This window comes from Anarhichas minor, unplaced genomic scaffold (assembly GCF_050575085.1).
Source record: "Anarhichas minor isolate MPS153535 unplaced genomic scaffold, ASM5057508v1 ptg000014l, whole genome shotgun sequence".
Lineage (NCBI taxonomy): Eukaryota > Metazoa > Chordata > Actinopteri > Perciformes > Anarhichadidae > Anarhichas > Anarhichas minor.
In genome coordinates this window covers 2,290,749-2,309,717 of record NW_027466460.1, presented here as the reverse complement: position 1 = coordinate 2,309,717, position 18,969 = coordinate 2,290,749, and the positions used below count along the sequence as shown (strand labels likewise).

The 18,969-nt window shown below is 40.2% G+C and overlaps 1 protein-coding gene across 1 annotated transcript; it reads left to right on the top strand.

Annotated features, from left to right (window-relative positions):
- Positions 1 to 12,562: 12,562 nt before the first annotated feature.
- Positions 12,563 to 17,676, top strand: pold4 (DNA polymerase delta 4, accessory subunit). The gene is made up of 5 exons (XM_076091060.1): positions 12,563 to 12,703; positions 15,561 to 15,679; positions 16,319 to 16,402; positions 17,047 to 17,158; positions 17,494 to 17,676. Exons 2-5 carry the CDS (start codon positions 15,571 to 15,573, stop codon positions 17,516 to 17,518), a joined length of 330 nt encoding a protein of 109 aa, XP_075947175.1. The 5' UTR covers positions 12,563 to 12,703; positions 15,561 to 15,570; the 3' UTR covers positions 17,519 to 17,676.
- The last annotated feature ends 1,293 nt before the right edge of the window (positions 17,677 to 18,969 follow it).

Sequence of the window (18,969 nt, the reverse complement as noted above, 5' to 3'; positions counted from 1 at the left end):
TTACAGAAAGCTTTTGAAAAATATGCATCTTGAAATAAAGTAATTCATTTTAGAAAAATGAATTTCACTGAATTGTCCTGCAGCTTTAAATGCAGTTCATTCAGTTGTGAAGTGATGCAAAAAAAGCCACAATATTATATTTTTCTCATCTTCTAACAAGAGAAATTTGTGTGCAGGGACTTTATCTGTGGTTATTAAACCACTTGTTTCAGCTCTATTCTCTCTGTTTACATCATTGTTGGAGAGAGAATTCATGTGTCAGGATTCTAATCATATTAGGCTCTTAGGTTTATTTGCTGTGTCTTCATTTCAGATGTGAGTCCAAATGAGACATACAGTTTTTTTTAATTGCCCATTGGAAGATTTCACCTAAACGAGTCTGTCCATTCTTGGTTAAAGACTCTGGTGTCTCGGACCTCTTTTCTCTTTTTGGAAATTGTCTTGTGAAATTATTTCCTTGGCTACCTTAAATAGTCTCCGACTCTTCCATCTCTTTCCTCGTCTCTCCCCCCTGTGTCATGGTGTGTGTACATCTCACTCGAGTCAGGAAACTTGTCAGAATACTCAAATTTGATTGGCTGAGCTGCATCACGTGATGTGATTTACAACGCATTGGTCGGTGTCGGTGTGTGTGGCCACTGAACAAGTGCCGTAAATGCTGAAAAGCTGTGCTGGTTAAAATAGAAGCGCTCCGTCAAAATTTAGTAATTCTCAATTATCTATCGGTTTTAGGTCCTGGGTCCGGATACAACGGCGTCTGGGTCCGGATCCGGACCGCGGCCTGCCAATTAGTGACCCCTGCCCTACCCTGACCCTAATGGACCTAATATCATTATCATATGAAATATTTATATGATTCAGAGTGCCTTTTATTCCTCATGTTAAAGGTAGAGCACAGTCATCTTGTATAAAAGGCTGCTATCAGCCTCATCCATCAGTCTCTACATCTGACTACACACCACAAACCATATCCAGGAGATAACATTGCACACTAACTCAATCACAGCTGTCTTCAGTCTATTGCCACCTTGACTCTCTAAATACCTCCATTAAACAGTCACTTATGATAAGTCGATAATGGACCGCCATTGGATGAGAACCAGGAAGTGGGAAAATATCAGTTTAAGTTGGTTGCAAACTGCAACCTCTCTGCTAGATGCCACCAAATCCTACACACTGCACTTTTAAGAGATTTTAAGGTTTTGTTCTCTGATATAAAAGACATCAGTAAATGCCCCTCTGGTGAATTTAGAAGCTTATACGGTTTATTCAAAAAAAGAGAGTAAAACCATGACACATGACTGTTGTTTCTAAAACCATAAGTCTCTCATAAGCATTCTCTGGATATCAGTGTGAAGACAAAGAGAAAGTGGCATTTCTCTTCACACACACACACCTTAGATTAGATTATGCAGTAAGTGATCTATCTGGATGGAAGGATAAGGGAGACAGGGAAATACTGAGGAAGTCGGCTGCAACTGCTCAAAAAGATTTGTATTGATTTTGATATTTATGACCAGAGAGAGAGAGAGAGAGAGAGAGAGAGAGAGAGAGAGAGAGAGAGGGGTTGCTCTTGTCCTCTGCCTTCCTGTCACCCATCATCATCCTCATCATCATTGGGTTAACTTCCATCATCATCCTCATCATCATTGTGTTAACTTCCATCATCATCACCATCATTTTCATTGTAAGGATTACATCCATTGAGGCATTAGCCACAAAGATCATACCAGTGCACTTTTATCTGGACCCTGCGACCACTTTGTGGAAGCTAATGGGAAACCAAATAAAGACTAAAGAAGAGTAAATGTCTTCCTGCCACTGACAGAAGGGTTGAAGTGGTGAAGAGTTCAACCATCACTGTTCGTCCAGCTGTCTCCATGGATAAAAAAATAGATAATTATTTTTACAATGAAACACAACTGTTATCATTGTTCTTATTAAATTAAACTGCCGTTGTTATAAAAAAAAAGCTGCTCTTGTCACAGTACACTGTCAAGAGCTGGTGAAGTTCTGCAGCGATGAAATGTATGTTACATGCTTGTCACCTCAGGTCCTGGACTGAAAACACACACACAACCGGTCTGGGTTGGGACTTGATTTCATTTCCTGTCTAGCTTTTGATTCACTAACTTCTGTGACTCAACACAATCTCTTGTTGTGGGTTTCTGTCTAAAGTTAAAAAAAATTTGCATCATCCAAAATCGTAAAAGATTGTATTATTTAAATTATTATTCTGGATTAAAACAAACATATTTGTGCTTTAAATCATAAATCAGTAGTTATGGATTATTTTAAAAACTACAAACCAATGGACCCATCAATAGTGTTTGTGCTCATTTATTACTGTATGCTCAAGGACCTCTTGTGGTTTCGGTGATTCACACAGTTTGAAAGACATATTTTATTGATATATTTATATTTCTATACTGTCATTGACTGCGGACTCCTCTCTACTCTTAAATTGGTAAAGGCTGCAAGTGAACAGCTGTTTCAGTATGGAATCTGCTCTTTTCTTGATTTGCACAGTAAGGCAAAGGTTAGCAGTGAGTTTGCCTGGTGGCACTACATGTACAGCGTAGGTTACAGTTTGCAAAAGCACTCCTCAATACCCAGGAAGTTCCTGTGTCTTGCTTCCCAGCTGCTGGGCAATAGTGAGGGGAAAGTCTGGGATTATAAACCGGTCTCTGGACCCACTCTCACTCCCAACTCGTCAACTACCGACGCTCAGTGCCCCTCGGCGTCTGATACCGAAGCACCGAGGCTTCCTTTAGTGTCTGAGACGCTTCAGGCTTTGAACTAACTCCAATGTAAACCAACACGCATCATTATTAAGCGGTCAGAGCAGCTGACGTAGTGTTCAGAGAGACGTAGTCCACGCGGGATGGGAGGAAGGTGGATGGGTCAAACAAGCACAGGACTCTCCTGCAGGACACAGTTGTTCGGGTCCCTTTTAAAACTAAAAGTAAACGTTAACATTTTGTCACATCAGTCGTTAGTCAGTCAAGTACTGTCAACCACGCTCTTTTCCTCAATTTATCTAATAGTTCTGCGGCCTAAACCTAACTTCCTGTGGAGACTGAAGTTTATTTTGAAAGGACTTTGAAAGGTCTCTGCCATTCAGCAGGACAGGCAGTCTCTTCTGTTGGACTGCTGACGTAACCTAAAAGTGCATACACAAAAAATGGTGTTCATTTAACTGCTTAAAACATATAAAATACTAACATTCCTTTAATTGCCATCATTATCTGGACACAGCAGTCTGTTGAGCAGGTTCTTATTTAAGGCTGGATGTTTGGGGGGTCATTTGGGTTAATACAGATGTCAGTGTGATTTGAATAGCAGTGAATTTGAATTTTCTTAAATGTGGAAATGAAACCTTTATGGTTTCACTTCAGCTTTCTATAGCAAGAACAATATTTCCTTCTTATCTTCTATTGTGGAGCCTCCAAGCTGTCCTTACAGCAGTGGTTCCCAAAGTGGGGGTCGCGACCCCTAGGGGGGGCGCGGTGGTACTACAGGGGGGTCGCGGCTTCATCACCAACCCACACACACAGACGCACACATACACCGGTAAAACAATATAAAATAACCGACGTGACATGCACTGTGTTCCAACCACGCCACCAGAGCGGCTCATGTCACAGACCGACTGGCAAAACCAGCGAGAGCGAGAGCGAGCGCGCGCGAGCGAGAGAGCGAGCGCGCGCCCGAGCGAGAGAGCGCGAACGAGCGAGGGAGAGAGAGAGTGAGGGAGCGCGAACGAGAGAGAGACACACAGCGACACAGAGCGAGAAAGATACGGAGCTACAGAGAAAGATAAAGATTGGAGTGGAGAAAGACTACCCACTACTAGGCCAAAGAGCTATGGGCATACTGTTGCCTTTTGCCACATCCTATTTATATGAAACAGGGTTTTCTGCAGTTGCTGCAATGAAGACCAAATACAGATCAAAGTTGAACATTGAGAATGAACTGAGAGTAGCTATCTCCAACCAGCAACCCCGCTTTGACAAAATCTGTAAAGCAAAGCAAGCCCACACCAGTCACTGATTGATATATATGAATAGGAATATACATAGGAATATGATCACAAAATAATATGGTCCATGTAGACCTGCACACCTTGTTCATAATTGTGTTATTTTATTGTTTGAGAAAACCTGCTGTTCAATGTGAGGAAATACAGTATATGTTGTTTGCACTTTGTTTGAAATTAAGTTAATTGTATTTACAAATTATTTTATATATTTTTTATTTTATATATATTTTATTATTGCTATTTTTTTTCCCAGTTAAACAAACTGAAGAATAAACTGTGAAGTGATATGTACTTATTTTAGAAAGAAATAAAAATATTTTATACAGTTCATGCATTATAATGCAATTCATTAAAAACCAAGAAAAATTTGGGGTCGGGTTGCGGGGGGGGGGGGGGGGGGGGGGTCGTCCAATGTTCCTATATCATCAAAGGGGGTCTTGACAGAAAAAGTTTGGGAACCACTGCCTTACAGTATGCTGAATGTTAAACTGATACGCAGCAGGCATACATTCTATAATAGTAGAATGTATGCCTGATTGGCTGAGCTGTATCACGTGATGTGATTTACAACGCATTGGTCGGTGTCGGTGTGTGTGGCCACTGAACAAGTGCCGTAAATGCTGAAAAGCTGTGCTGGTTAAAATAGAAGCGCTCCGTCAAAATTTAGTAATTCTCAATTATCTATCGGTTTTAGGTCCTGGGTCCGGATACAACGGCGTCTGGGTCCGGATCCGGACCGCGGCCTGCCAATTAGTGACCCCTGCCCTACCCTGACCCTAATGGACCTAATATCATTATCATATGAAATATTTATATGATTCAGAGTGCCTTTTATTCCTCATGTTAAAGGTAGAGCACAGTCATCTTGTATAAAAGGCTGCTATCAGCCTCATCCATCAGTCTCTACATCTGACTACACACCACAAACCATATCCAGGAGATAACATTGCACACTAACTCAATCACAGCTGTCTTCAGTCTATTGCCACCTTGACTCTCTAAATACCTCCATTAAACAGTCACTTATGATAAGTCGATAATGGACCGCCATTGGATGAGAACCAGGAAGTGGGAAAATATCAGTTTAAGTTGGTTGCAAACTGCAACCTCTCTGCTAGATGCCACCAAATCCTACACACTGCACTTTTAAGAGATTTTAAGGTTTTGTTCTCTGATATAAAAGACATCAGTAAATGCCCCTCTGGTGAATTTAGAAGCTTATACGGTTTATTCAAAAAAAGAGAGTAAAACCATGACACATGACTGTTGTTTCTAAAACCATAAGTCTCTCATAAGCATTCTCTGGATATCAGTGTGAAGACAAAGAGAAAGTGGCATTTCTCTTCACACACACACACCTTAGATTAGATTATGCAGTAAGTGATCTATCTGGATGGAAGGATAAGGGAGACAGGGAAATACTGAGGAAGTCGGCTGCAACTGCTCAAAAAGATTTGTATTGATTTTGATATTTATGACCAGAGAGAGAGAGAGAGAGAGAGAGAGAGAGAGAGAGAGAGAGAGGGGTTGCTCTTGTCCTCTGCCTTCCTGTCACCCATCATCATCCTCATCATCATTGGGTTAACTTCCATCATCATCCTCATCATCATTGTGTTAACTTCCATCATCATCACCATCATTTTCATTGTAAGGATTACATCCATTGAGGCATTAGCCACAAAGATCATACCAGTGCACTTTTATCTGGACCCTGCGACCACTTTGTGGAAGCTAATGGGAAACCAAATAAAGACTAAAGAAGAGTAAATGTCTTCCTGCCACTGACAGAAGGGTTGAAGTGGTGAAGAGTTCAACCATCACTGTTCGTCCAGCTGTCTCCATGGATAAAAAAATAGATAATTATTTTTACAATGAAACACAACTGTTATCATTGTTCTTATTAAATTAAACTGCCGTTGTTATAAAAAAAAAGCTGCTCTTGTCACAGTACACTGTCAAGAGCTGGTGAAGTTCTGCAGCGATGAAATGTATGTTACATGCTTGTCACCTCAGGTCCTGGACTGAAAACACACACACAACCGGTCTGGGTTGGGACTTGATTTCATTTCCTGTCTAGCTTTTGATTCACTAACTTCTGTGACTCAACACAATCTCTTGTTGTGGGTTTCTGTCTAAAGTTAAAAAAAATTTGCATCATCCAAAATCGTAAAAGATTGTATTATTTAAATTATTATTCTGGATTAAAACAAACATATTTGTGCTTTAAATCATAAATCAGTAGTTATGGATTATTTTAAAAACTACAAACCAATGGACCCATCAATAGTGTTTGTGCTCATTTATTACTGTATGCTCAAGGACCTCTTGTGGTTTCGGTGATTCACACAGTTTGAAAGACATATTTTATTGATATATTTATATTTCTATACTGTCATTGACTGCGGACTCCTCTCTACTCTTAAATTGGTAAAGGCTGCAAGTGAACAGCTGTTTCAGTATGGAATCTGCTCTTTTCTTGATTTGCACAGTAAGGCAAAGGTTAGCAGTGAGTTTGCCTGGTGGCACTACATGTACAGCGTAGGTTACAGTTTGCAAAAGCACTCCTCAATACCCAGGAAGTTCCTGTGTCTTGCTTCCCAGCTGCTGGGCAATAGTGAGGGGAAAGTCTGGGATTATAAACCGGTCTCTGGACCCACTCTCACTCCCAACTCGTCAACTACCGACGCTCAGTGCCCCTCGGCGTCTGATACCGAAGCACCGAGGCTTCCTTTAGTGTCTGAGACGCTTCAGGCTTTGAACTAACTCCAATGTAAACCAACACGCATCATTATTAAGCGGTCAGAGCAGCTGACGTAGTGTTCAGAGAGACGTAGTCCACGCGGGATGGGAGGAAGGTGGATGGGTCAAACAAGCACAGGACTCTCCTGCAGGACACAGTTGTTCGGGTCCCTTTTAAAACTAAAAGTAAACGTTAACATTTTGTCACATCAGTCGTTAGTCAGTCAAGTACTGTCAACCACGCTCTTTTCCTCAATTTATCTAATAGTTCTGCGGCCTAAACCTAACTTCCTGTGGAGACTGAAGTTTATTTTGAAAGGACTTTGAAAGGTCTCTGCCATTCAGCAGGACAGGCAGTCTCTTCTGTTGGACTGCTGACGTAACCTAAAAGTGCATACACAAAAAATGGTGTTCATTTAACTGCTTAAAACATATAAAATACTAACTTTCCTTTAATTGCCATCATTATCTGGACACAGCAGTCTGTTGAGCAGGTTCTTATTTAAGGCTGGATGTTTGGGGGGTCATTTGGGTTAATACAGATGTCAGTGTGATTTGAATAGCAGTGAATTTGAATTTTCTTAAATGTGGAAATGAAACCTTTATGGTTTCACTTCAGCTTTCTATAGCAAGAACAATATTTCCTTCTTATCTTCTATTGTGGAGCCTCCAAGCTGTCCTTACAGCAGTGGTTCCCAAAGTGGGGGTCGCGACCCCTAGGGGGGGCGCGGTGGTACTACAGGGGGGTCGCGGCTTCATCACCAACCCACACACACAGACGCACACATACACCGGTAAAACAATATAAAATAACCGACGTGACATGCACTGTGTTCCAACCACGCCACCAGAGCGGCTCATGTCACAGACCGACTGTGGCAAAACCAGCGAGAGCGAGAGCGAGCGCGCGCGAGCGAGAGAGCGAGCGCGCGCCCGAGCGAGAGAGCGCGAACGAGCGAGGGAGAGAGAGAGTGAGGGAGCGCGAACGAGAGAGAGACACACAGCGACACAGAGCGAGAAAGATACGGAGCTACAGAGAAAGATAAAGATTGGAGTGGAGAAAGACTACCCACTACTAGGCCAAAGAGCTATGGGCATACTGTTGCCTTTTGCCACATCCTATTTATATGAAACAGGGTTTTCTGCAGTTGCTGCAATGAAGACCAAATACAGATCAAAGTTGAACATTGAGAATGAACTGAGAGTAGCTATCTCCAACCAGCAACCCCGCTTTGACAAAATCTGTAAAGCAAAGCAAGCCCACACCAGTCACTGATTGATATATATGAATAGGAATATACATAGGAATATGATCACAAAATAATATGGTCCATGTAGACCTGCACACCTTGTTCATAATTGTGTTATTTTATTGTTTGAGAAAACCTGCTGTTCAATGTGAGGAAATACAGTATATGTTGTTTGCACTTTGTTTGAAATTAAGTTAATTGTATTTACAAATTATTTTATATATTTTTTATTTTATATATATTTTATTATTGCTATTTTTTTTCCCAGTTAAACAAACTGAAGAATAAACTGTGAAGTGATATGTACTTATTTTAGAAAGAAATAAAAATATTTTATACAGTTCATGCATTATAATGCAATTCATTAAAAACCAAGAAAAATTTGGGGTCGGGTTGCGGGGGGGGGGGGGGGGGGGGTCGTCCAATGTTCCTATATCATCAAAGGGGGTCTTGACAGAAAAAGTTTGGGAACCACTGCCTTACAGTATGCTGAATGTTAAACTGATACGCAGCAGGCATACATTCTATAATAGTAAGCCTGTAGTAAGTCGTTGGCATTGTTTACAGTGAGAATGTCCTAAAGAGAGGCAGCAGAGAGAACGGCCACTGCCTGATCATGAGGTGATTATCCTTGGCAATCTCAATTTCACTTTTTTACAATCTCAATTTTACAAAACTAATTTCTCATCCTACTCACCCCAACCTGAAAGATCCCTCCAAGTCAGGCATAATTGAATTAATATGACCACATATTCTGCCTGTGGGGTTTTTGACCTTGGTGTCAGTGATCATTGCCTCATTGTTTGCGTTAGAATTGTGAAACAGAGGAATACTAATTCCCACATATAATGATCAGAAAAAACGTTGCGATGACCAGGACATTGGACCTGTACTCTCAAAATCCCTGATCCTGAAATTATTATTAATTTATTTTACGAATGTTTCTAGCCTTGTTTTACATAAGCATGCACCCTTTAATAAGTCAGGAACACAATGGTTTAATGTAAGTAATCGAATGGGGAAGTTTCAAAGTGATATCTATTGTAAGGGGCTGAGGGGCAGGGTAGTTGCTGGAATCTACATTCCAGCTAGAAGGCCACCCACTCCTTCAGGAGAGCATTGAGATCAGGTGTGGGAAGACGAGACACACCTGGAGCTGATCTCCTCATCAGGGAGATGAACAAAGGTCAAGCAGGGAAGCTGATCAGAGAGACCATGCTGCGAGAGGAGGAGTGTGGCGTCTCCCTAAGGTCTCCAGGGTGGAGAAAGTTGAGCACGGTAAGTCGGCTAGCGGCCCGGCTGAAATAGTTTATATTTTGGCGATAGAACTCTGGAGGTTTTGTGTTTTGTGTTTCTTGAAGTTTGTTTAATTAAAAACCTGCAGAATTGACTCTGCCTCTGATTGCTGGACTGCCACTAATTTCTGTGTCCTCCGTACCGTCCTGTTACACTATCTTTAAAGTGTAACTTCATTGTAATCCTGCGCACAGCTAATTTCTGAGTATGTAACTCCTATTTTCAATCTTAGTATCACCTCAGGCATCATTCCTTTAGTTTAGAAGACTGCTTATATTTGTACTCTCCATAAAGGTGGTAGCAAATCTGAATAAACTAATTATTGTTCAATCTCAAAACTCCTTGGAGAAATACTTAATTCACAGTTGGAATCCTTTTTATCCACTTATTTCATACTAACTCCATTTCTTCAGGCCGAAGCATAGAACTTTTTTGCTACTAAATTAGTAATTAACAATATTGTCTCAGCTTTAATTAACAAAAACCCTGTGCTGCTCTTTTTATGGATTTAATCAAGGCTTTTTACATAATTGACCATTCTTTGCTTTTACAACTTTCTTCTTTGGTGTTTGACTGTGGTGGTTTCAGTTCAATTATCAGAATTATTTCTCTGATAGGTCGCACGCAATGGTGCAATAAATCCCCCAATAAATAGGCTACAGGGAAAGAGCCACACCGTGCCTCTGAAATGATTAAAACCACTAAAAGAAACTGATTTTCCATCTTTTAAAATCATAACATCCGGATGAGTATGAGATGATAGAAAGTGATCATATTTGTAATAGCTTAACTACAAATATATAGAAGTAAGGAACCAGAAGCACTTCGAGCCTTAAAAACTAAATGATCCACAGTGAAGTGACCAGTGAACTGAGAGGGCAGTAAGAGCTGGCTTCAGGCAGATTTGAGACATAAACAGTGATGAGGATCCTGGGACATGCCCCGCATTTATTTTACGGCAAATCCTATTTTCACGGGGATGTTAATCCAAGGCCGATAGAAATGTCCCGGTTTGAGATGTGGAACTAAACAGATAGGGGCTGGGAGCCGAGGAACACCAGGATTCATAGTGTTAGGGTGTGGTCAACATCGCAAACGTTCTGCATACGACATATTCAATCAGTACGTACTGCATAGTGCCTATTAAATGAACTTTAAAGTATGATTTTACCAGCAGTCTGTGAAGTAGGAACAAGCGAATCTCAGAAAACGATCGCAGCAAATTCCTAACATGCGCTATTTGGATAATGTGACCGCATAAAAGAAAGAATCGGTTATTGTCTCGCATGAAAACATTAAAAAAATGTAATAAAGTGACATATTAACAATTTTTAGCATGGCTCAAACTCTCACAAGACTGACGGTCGGTGTCCTCCTTGTCACCCGTGAGTCAAACTAATTCTTGGTTGAGAAAGCCAATCACCTTTCAGTCTATAACCACAAATCAACCAATAATTGTCCGCTGTGGCCGAAGAGCTCGTATCGCAACCAAGAACTGACCAATCGGTGTCTTCGAGCTCACGAACAGCCAACGTGGATTGTTTTCGTCTCTCCGACGTTTGGAAAGTTCAACTCCGAGTTTACGAATACTTACGGTGGATGACGAGAACGGCCGTCTGATTCTTTTTGTCTTATCAACATTTCTAAAGTAAGTCAATCCTTTATAGCTATTGTCAATACAAATGAATTGAGATATATTGATATTTGAATGAATGACCCGTGGCTCGGTAACTCTTTACTAACGATGAAACACGTCCTAATGTATAACGTCAGCTGTCCCATCACTGTATAACATATTACAGATTCCTTTCCGATAGCACATAGGTTACTTAGCTAGGTCTAACGTTACTGATATTACATTTGTGTCAAGTCACTTTAACGTTAACTAACAAAGTTAACAAACTAACCCGCTTGTTGATGACCGTAGCGAGCTAACGTTAAGTGGGACTGTCCGCCATTACAGTTATTTTACTTTTATTTTTATGTATTCATTCATTTACAATAAAGTAATGTTACATACAGCATGACAAGACCTAAAATAAGATGAAATAGTATACCAGTCTTTGAGTCGTAACCTTTACAAGAACGTAACAATGTTACTGGACATCTGTTTGTAACTTACTGTTCATTTAATTACTAAACATTACTTACTTGAAAAATCATCTTTGTCTAGTATTTGTATTTTACAGTGATCTTTATTCTTGCGCAGATTTAATATTTAATTACATTTGAATCACCTTCAGTTTGCAATACCTGCACTGCACACAATAATGCATATGTAATAATCTAATAATAGGATGTCAGACTGATGGGTCATTCTGCTGCCAAATTAGTACTTTTACTTTTCATACTTTGAATACATTTTGCTGCCAATAGTTTTGTAATTCTACATAAGAAAGATTGTTATTGTAGGGGAGCATATTTCAAAGTGTGGTATTGCTACTTTTACTTAACTAAAAGATACTTATACTTCTTCCACCAGTGGACCCAGATGGGACATCATTCCTCTTAAAAAGCTTTGCAGATCAAAATGGATACCATCAGTCTCATCAATTGACGTGCAGTTTCTCTGTTTGTAATTATCCCGGCCATCCAACATTTCTAGTGCATCCATCTGTAGCGGTGCTGTTTGCCAGACGTCTGTAGCTGTTGGTGAATGAAGGATGCTACCTTAGCTTCATCTGTCTTATTTCGTCTCCGCCAAAGTTGGTTCTTTCGTAGCTTTCTCTAGGGTCCGGAGGCTTAGTTTGATATAATGAGATTCCTCCAAAACGACTAAAATTTCCCGATTTGTGAATCCACATCTAAAGTAGTCTTCAATTATGGTGTCCATTTTGATCTGCCAAGCTTTGTCTCATTCACTCGCTTCTGTTGCTTTGGCGCATGTGAGGAAACAACACATAGGCCTATAAAACGTTTGTCAATGTTATGAGATGCTAAGTTATTATTTTGAGATAGTATCTCATTATAATGACTTACAGGATCTGTATTTTTTCCTCACAGTGGCAGAAACGGGCTTCCATATTATGATATGAACATGGTTCATCGAGGGTTAAAATATATTATTGTCAAAGCTACATTAACAGCAATCTTGTAATGTGTTTAGCTGCAACAGTGGACTGATTTATTTTTATTTTTTTTGCTGGCAGGAATGGGCTTCCAAGGCATTTGGCTCCATAGTAATGCACTTTAGTAGCCACTGCCGACCTGCAATACACGGAAAAGAACGGCAGGCGGCAGCAAAGAGGCTCAACAGTGTCGAGTCTACCGTAGAGACAGAAGAAGAACACTGTTTTGGCTGGACTGAATGAAGAGAAAACACACTGAGCAGAGAGAAACGTCTGGAGAGCTTTTCTTCTTTGAAGAACGAAACGAGGTGAGTTCAATAGACTGAGAGCTGAGCGTGAAGTTGTGCACGCTGAAACACGTTTACGTATTATTAGAACGTTACAGCGTATGCTATAATGATTAACCATAGACTGTATAAGAGGCTATAATGAGGCATTGTTTCCTACAGCGTTCAGTGTCGATTACTCAACGTAAAACTCTTCTGGTGTAAATCCGTAAAGCCGTGTGGAAGGTGGATGTAAAGTTGTAATAACTGGTTAATGCTGTCGTAACTCTCCACATCCTTCCAACTAAGTCCCCCGTAAGCTTCTGTGGAGGTAGAAAGGAGTGTCAGTAAAGGCTACCGGGTCACAATGCAGTAGATCACAATCTCATTGGAACAGCTTGTATTAGTGTGAAGTGCCGAAGTTAAGAGGAAATCGCCAAGAGTCGTTAACATTATGATGAATTTTCACACCGGCATATATTACGGAGAAGCATGTCAACATATATCAGATTGTTAAATTTAATTTGATGTAATATAACATTTATAATCATTTACTTATACGAGCAGCTGTAAAATATAATATTATTGATATGATAATTGCCGTCAGAGTTGCTTTATTTTGAAAGTTAAAACCGGATGTAAGCCTAGTAAAGCCTTTGCCCAGACATGTTCAACTTTACATAAGAGATTAATGTGAATGTTTTGAAGCAGACAGTGGCTAATGCTAACATGTTATCACTTAAGTATAGCTTGATAGTGAGTTATTATTAAAGGTACAGTGTGTAGGATTTGGCAGCATGTGGCGGTGTGGTTGCAGATTGCAACCAACTGAATGCCCCTTGGCTCGCTCCTCCCTTTCCCTTTCCTCAGAGGCAATACTTACCACAATAACACCACTTTAGGAGCAACGGGAGTCAACTGGCCCCAAGGTTTTACACCATGCCGCTCAGGTTAGCACAGTCAGAGACAGTTCTGAATGGAGACACCCCACTAAGAGTCAGTTTCCTGTATCTGTGTCATGTTGGTTTTGCCACTGCCCCGCCCCTTTTCTCAGTGTGTTGAATCCTGGTTTCGAACAGAAAGTGTGCTTCCATGCTGATGACTTACTCATGTTCTTATCTGACCTTCAGTGTGATACAAACTTAACTCAAAGTGGTCCAGACTCAATTCAAATACTTTGCTGTTCACGCTGATTTATTCAAATCTAATATTAGTCCCCTTCTCATTTGAAGCAGGTCTGCAGTGTCAGTGGAGTTAGGTAGTGACGCTGGGCCCCAGTGGATGCCATTATGACGGTTGTAGCTACTTATAGTGCTGGGCGGTATACCGGTTTTAATTTCCTGCATGATATTAATTTTTCACACACCGTCATACCGGTGCATAGCCGAAGCAACTGCTGTAACTCTTCAACAGGCAGCTAAATATATTGTTCGCTGCGGCGATCGCCTGGTCGGAGCTAGTTGTCTTAACTGTATTGAGAGGGACCCCTAATCATGGTTATAACTTTATAACACAACAATTAATAACCCACAACTAACGCTCTTTAACAGGGCAAAACACCACGACACAACAGTTTGTGACACATAAACAATTTGTAACACTAATAATTGTACATTTATAAAATTACACCGCCGAACGGCATGCTGGGTACAGCTCGCTAGCTAGCCCGGTAGCACAACAGCGAGAGGCTCCATCACTACAGTAACGTAAATGAGCGATGCAGGATAAACAAAGACAGACCAGAGATGCACCGATAGATAATGTGCCCAAGAGAAGAGCTGGGTCTGCTGTTTGGAAGTGTTTTGGTTTTAAAAGTCCGACGTCCAAAAGATTATATATTGCAAAGTTTGTCGAGCCACTGTTGTTGCCGCTGGTGGTAACACGAGCAACTTACTCCATCACCTCAGCAGAAAACATGTGTTGGAATACCAAGAGTGTGATGACCAACCAGTAACGTTAGCGCTAGTGAAACAGTGAAGCCAAAGGGTCAGACATCGCTTGAAGAGGCATTTGCTCAAAGCACTGCATATGACAAGAAAAGCAAGCGGTGGAGCGACATTACGAACGCCATAACGATCCAGCTATGCAAGGACATGGTCCCGCTACAGACAGTCGAGAAAGACGGGCTCAGAGCAATGATTAAAACACTGGAGTCAAGGTATATTTACCGGGGCGAACTTCAGCCAAACTGCTATCCCAACATTATACGAACAAACGAGCAAACCCTATAGTAAGCCTTCATACATGATAACATTAAAATGTTTTTATATTCTATGTACTCCTGACAGTAGAGTAAGCCACTATAAACCTATATAAAAACACAGTCAATGAAAAACCGCCAGAATCTTAAAAAATACCGTGATACACATTTTTGGTCATACCGCCCAGCACTGTCTACTTACTTCTGCTTTTATGTTAGAAAGGCATGACTTCTCGCTCTGCTTACAATCCACCGTATATCTTATTGTCTCGTTACATCAAATAGAGACGTGACATTAAACAACATCAACATACTAACTACCCCGCAGTCATTATTGTATATACCTGTACATGACAAAAACATAAACAAAAATAAGAAATTATTCATTTGATTCATTTATTTTATAAATATTAATTATAGTTTGTGTCGTGGACTATTTTACCCCAAAAAGGAAAATCCTGACGGAGATGGGTTTGCCTCTCCAAGGGAATACATCTCAAATGACACCATATTTAAATAGAGTGGGTTCTTCTCTAACGCCTGCCTGTATCTGAGGGGAAAATGTGAATCACTCACAAGGGCCTGCTCTCCTCCCAACACATTGTTATGGGGCTCCTCTCGCTGTGTTTAGGACAAAATTCACCAAACTATAAACAGCAAAGAAGAAGAGTAAAGTGTATGCCTTTATGTGTGTTCTAGATTAGTCACCATGACAACCAAGCGTGGACTGATAACGGATTCATTCAAGGTGGTGAAGAAAGCAAGGAGTGGGGTGAAACGAGAGAAGAGGCCCACTCCTCCTCCGCCACCGCAGAAAGGTGAAGAGCAGCAGTGTGTATAGAGCTCATGTTTGGGCGAGCTATGTTCTGTGTGGTAGCTAATGTCTCCTTAGTGAAACAGACATGAACTACAGATCTCAATCCCCATCTAAACAAGACTAAACAATATTTTACACATTTTCATGTTTCTTCATATTTTGATTTGTGTTACCTTAAGTTCCAGGTAGCTTTTAAAATGTCTCTCCTTACTGACACACGCCTTCTGTATGTCCCCTGTAAAGATCACAATGTCACAGTATATGAAAATATAATGTCTCTAATGTAAGTCTATAGGGAAAAGTAGTGTTGGGCTCCGTGGCATCACGTGACAGATTGTAATTATAATCCCACCTTTTGGCCACTATGTAAATTAGCTCCAAATCCTGGCGCTCCTCCTAGGGGCTTGCTCTATTAGAAATAAAGCAGTGTTTACTTAATCTGGTGTTCAATGAAAATGATGGGTCATTGGAGTTTTTGGAGTTTTCTTTAAATAAAAAATGGTTTTAAATATCAAAAAGATAATTAAATATTTATTTTCAAATGTAATTTATATTTCAGTTGAATGTTACCAATGTTAGAGCAGTGTTGTGATACAGTAGCATTGACTAGAATTCTCTCTGGATCTTTTCATTGGAGCAGAGCCTGAAACTGAAACGGTCCGAGAGGAGGAGCTGCAGAGACTCACACACTTTGATCTGAACTGGAGATTTGGGCCGTGCACAGGTTGGTGACATACCCTATATTATATATATATATATATATATATATATATTATTTTAACATATAGATAGTGCAGTTGATTCACCAAAGTTTCATATGGAAAGGAGGAGGAGCAGTTTTACTGTAACCATGCTGCATTCTAAATAGAATAAAGACGTGAAGAGTAGATCCTCATGATTCACAAAATGATTTAAAAGAACAAATATATAATTGTTTGACATTTCTTGCAGCTCAGAGTTAAATGAGATGTATCAGATATTTGTTTATTCAGTGAAGGACCAGGATCTGGAAGCAATATATTAATATTTGTATTAACAATCATTACGTGTAACATGAATGGTGCCGCTCGTAGTGACGAACCCACAGAGAGGGACCACGAACTCTGCACTTTCCCTCAATCCACTGTTAGCTCTTTGCTTAGGCTCTACTGTTTGGTTCAGTCTTACTGCTGTGCTTTAGACTATACAGTGTTCACAGACTTTGTGTCCATGTTTTACTACAGTCTCTCCTCCACTGTCATCTCAATGCACAAAGCTGTATTGATGCTGTCTTTGTGCATTGTTATCGGGAACAGTACAGATGTAGTAGTGCAAAAACAGCTTTTAACCACACGAAAGGTTCATCGTATCATCTCTCTCTCTCTCCAGGTATCAGCAGGCTGCAGAGATGGGAGAGAGCAAAGCTTCATGGTCTGAGCCCACCTGAGGATATCAGAGACCTGCTGCTGCAAACAGACACTGACCCCGAGTACAACCTGAGGTAACACACACATACATCCACATTGGTGGTATCCCCAGAGTATTTGAAATACCACACAATGCTTACTTTGTATTAACGCCTATACTCACTATGTCATCCACCACCTCTAGCAATATGGGTAGTCTGTGTTATCTGTCCTCTAATGGCAGATATATACTCAAATACTAATTTATGTAGAAGGTAGATGGAGGTGGTTTGAACAAAAAAAATCATAACTAGAAATAATGAGTATATGTCTCTAGCCTTCCTCTGGTATTAAGTGTGATCAATAATAGTGGCAATCCCATAAAGTCGGCCTTTCTTTGTTGGTAATGATTGTGTTCTTTCTCTTTCAGTCTGTGGAGTGAATATCCTTTGTGAAGAAGAAAGAGAAAAGAATGCAAATTCCAACAAAAGTCAAGTTAATTATGTATCACCCCAAATCACAAATGTGTCTCTCAGAGGGATTTACTTTTTATTGTACTAGGTTGTCCTCTCCATTATTCACATTTTTGATTAAAAAAGAATTCTACAAAAAATACTGGCATCTTCTATCTTGTGATGTATAATGGAGTGAGGGATTACCTCGCTGTGAAATGGTGAAAGAGACATGAATGACAAAGTGTTACACACTCAGATCATTTCCTACCCTCTGGGATCGCCCATGGGATCTACACACTGACATACATTTGCCTCAGTCTTTTTATAACTGTCCTAGCTTATTAACACAGTCTCTCTCAACTCCAGGGGATACATGAGGTAGAGAATGAGTGAGTGCATGTGTTCTACAATGCTAGCCAAGAGATGGACACATTGGAAGAGCTCAGCATTCATGAAAAGTTATTCTATGTTAGAGGTTAAAGTGATGGAATACAGAAGGGGGGTATGGCTATTGGAACATGAAATGATAATACACATACATGGCTCCGACTTCTTGTAATATAAAGGTCTCTCTTCATGGAGCTAGTGTTTATCCATTGAGAATGCAGTTGAAAAACAGAATGTACTCTTCAAGTTTCACGGGAGACCTCATGAAACCTTTTTTATTTTGTATAATGGGTTTTCTGAAAATGTACAAAAATGCAAACAAATGAGGTTATTAAATGAGGAATAAAACTGGAAGGTTTGGTGGGTCTAAAAGAGTCTAAAAACTCATTCTGAGAAAAGGTTGTAAAATTACATACATTTTGAAGAAACTACAGGTTAATAGGGTAAACAATTACCTAACTAGATATCACCATGTAACTTCACCAGTTATTTACTTAGATTAAGACAATTCTTTTTTGTATTACAAGTTTTCTGAGATGTTATGTTTAAATATGCAAATGAGACATTATCTAATGGTAATGTACAGAAGCAAATAAACTAATTAATAAAATAAACACCTGGATGTGTATTTTGGAGGTTTTCTTGCTTCTTGTTATGAAAGAAAAACAGACCAAAATCTCAAAATTGACCAGTGTATGAAAAACGTGTCAGACGCTGAGTTTTATAAATGTCATCTTTGAAATACTCACTTTGGAGGTTGGGCAGTGTTCTGCAGTGTCACCAAACACGCAAAACTGATTGGTTCGCATGTTGATCATTTGAGCGACCGCAGACGCACCGCCCGCTGATTGATCGAGAGCTGGGTGACTGGGATCAGAGGCGGGCGCTTCTGCTGTAAAGGATTATAGTGGGCGGGATTTAAGAGGATTCTACACATTGGTGTGTTAATGTTTTGCGTCAGTCTGATTCCCGGGCCTCTCATTGGTTTGTGCTTGACTCCGTTGGTTTTCTGCACTAGCAAATGCCGTTAATCACGGTAATTACGGGGCAGCAGCGTCAAGGTA

Bases quoted from the DNA above. Each gene is read 5' to 3' on its own strand.
- pold4 (XM_076091060.1), top strand. From the start codon at position 15,571: ATGACAACCAAGCGTGGACTGATAACGGATTCATTCAAGGTGGTGAAG. The intron at 15,680-16,318 runs GTGAAGAGCAGC...TCATTGGAGCAG, and splicing joins TCCTCCGCCACCGCAGAAAG to AGCCTGAAACTGAAACGGTC. The intron at 17,159-17,493 runs GTAACACACACA...TTTCTCTTTCAG, and splicing joins GACCCCGAGTACAACCTGAG to TCTGTGGAGTGAATATCCTT.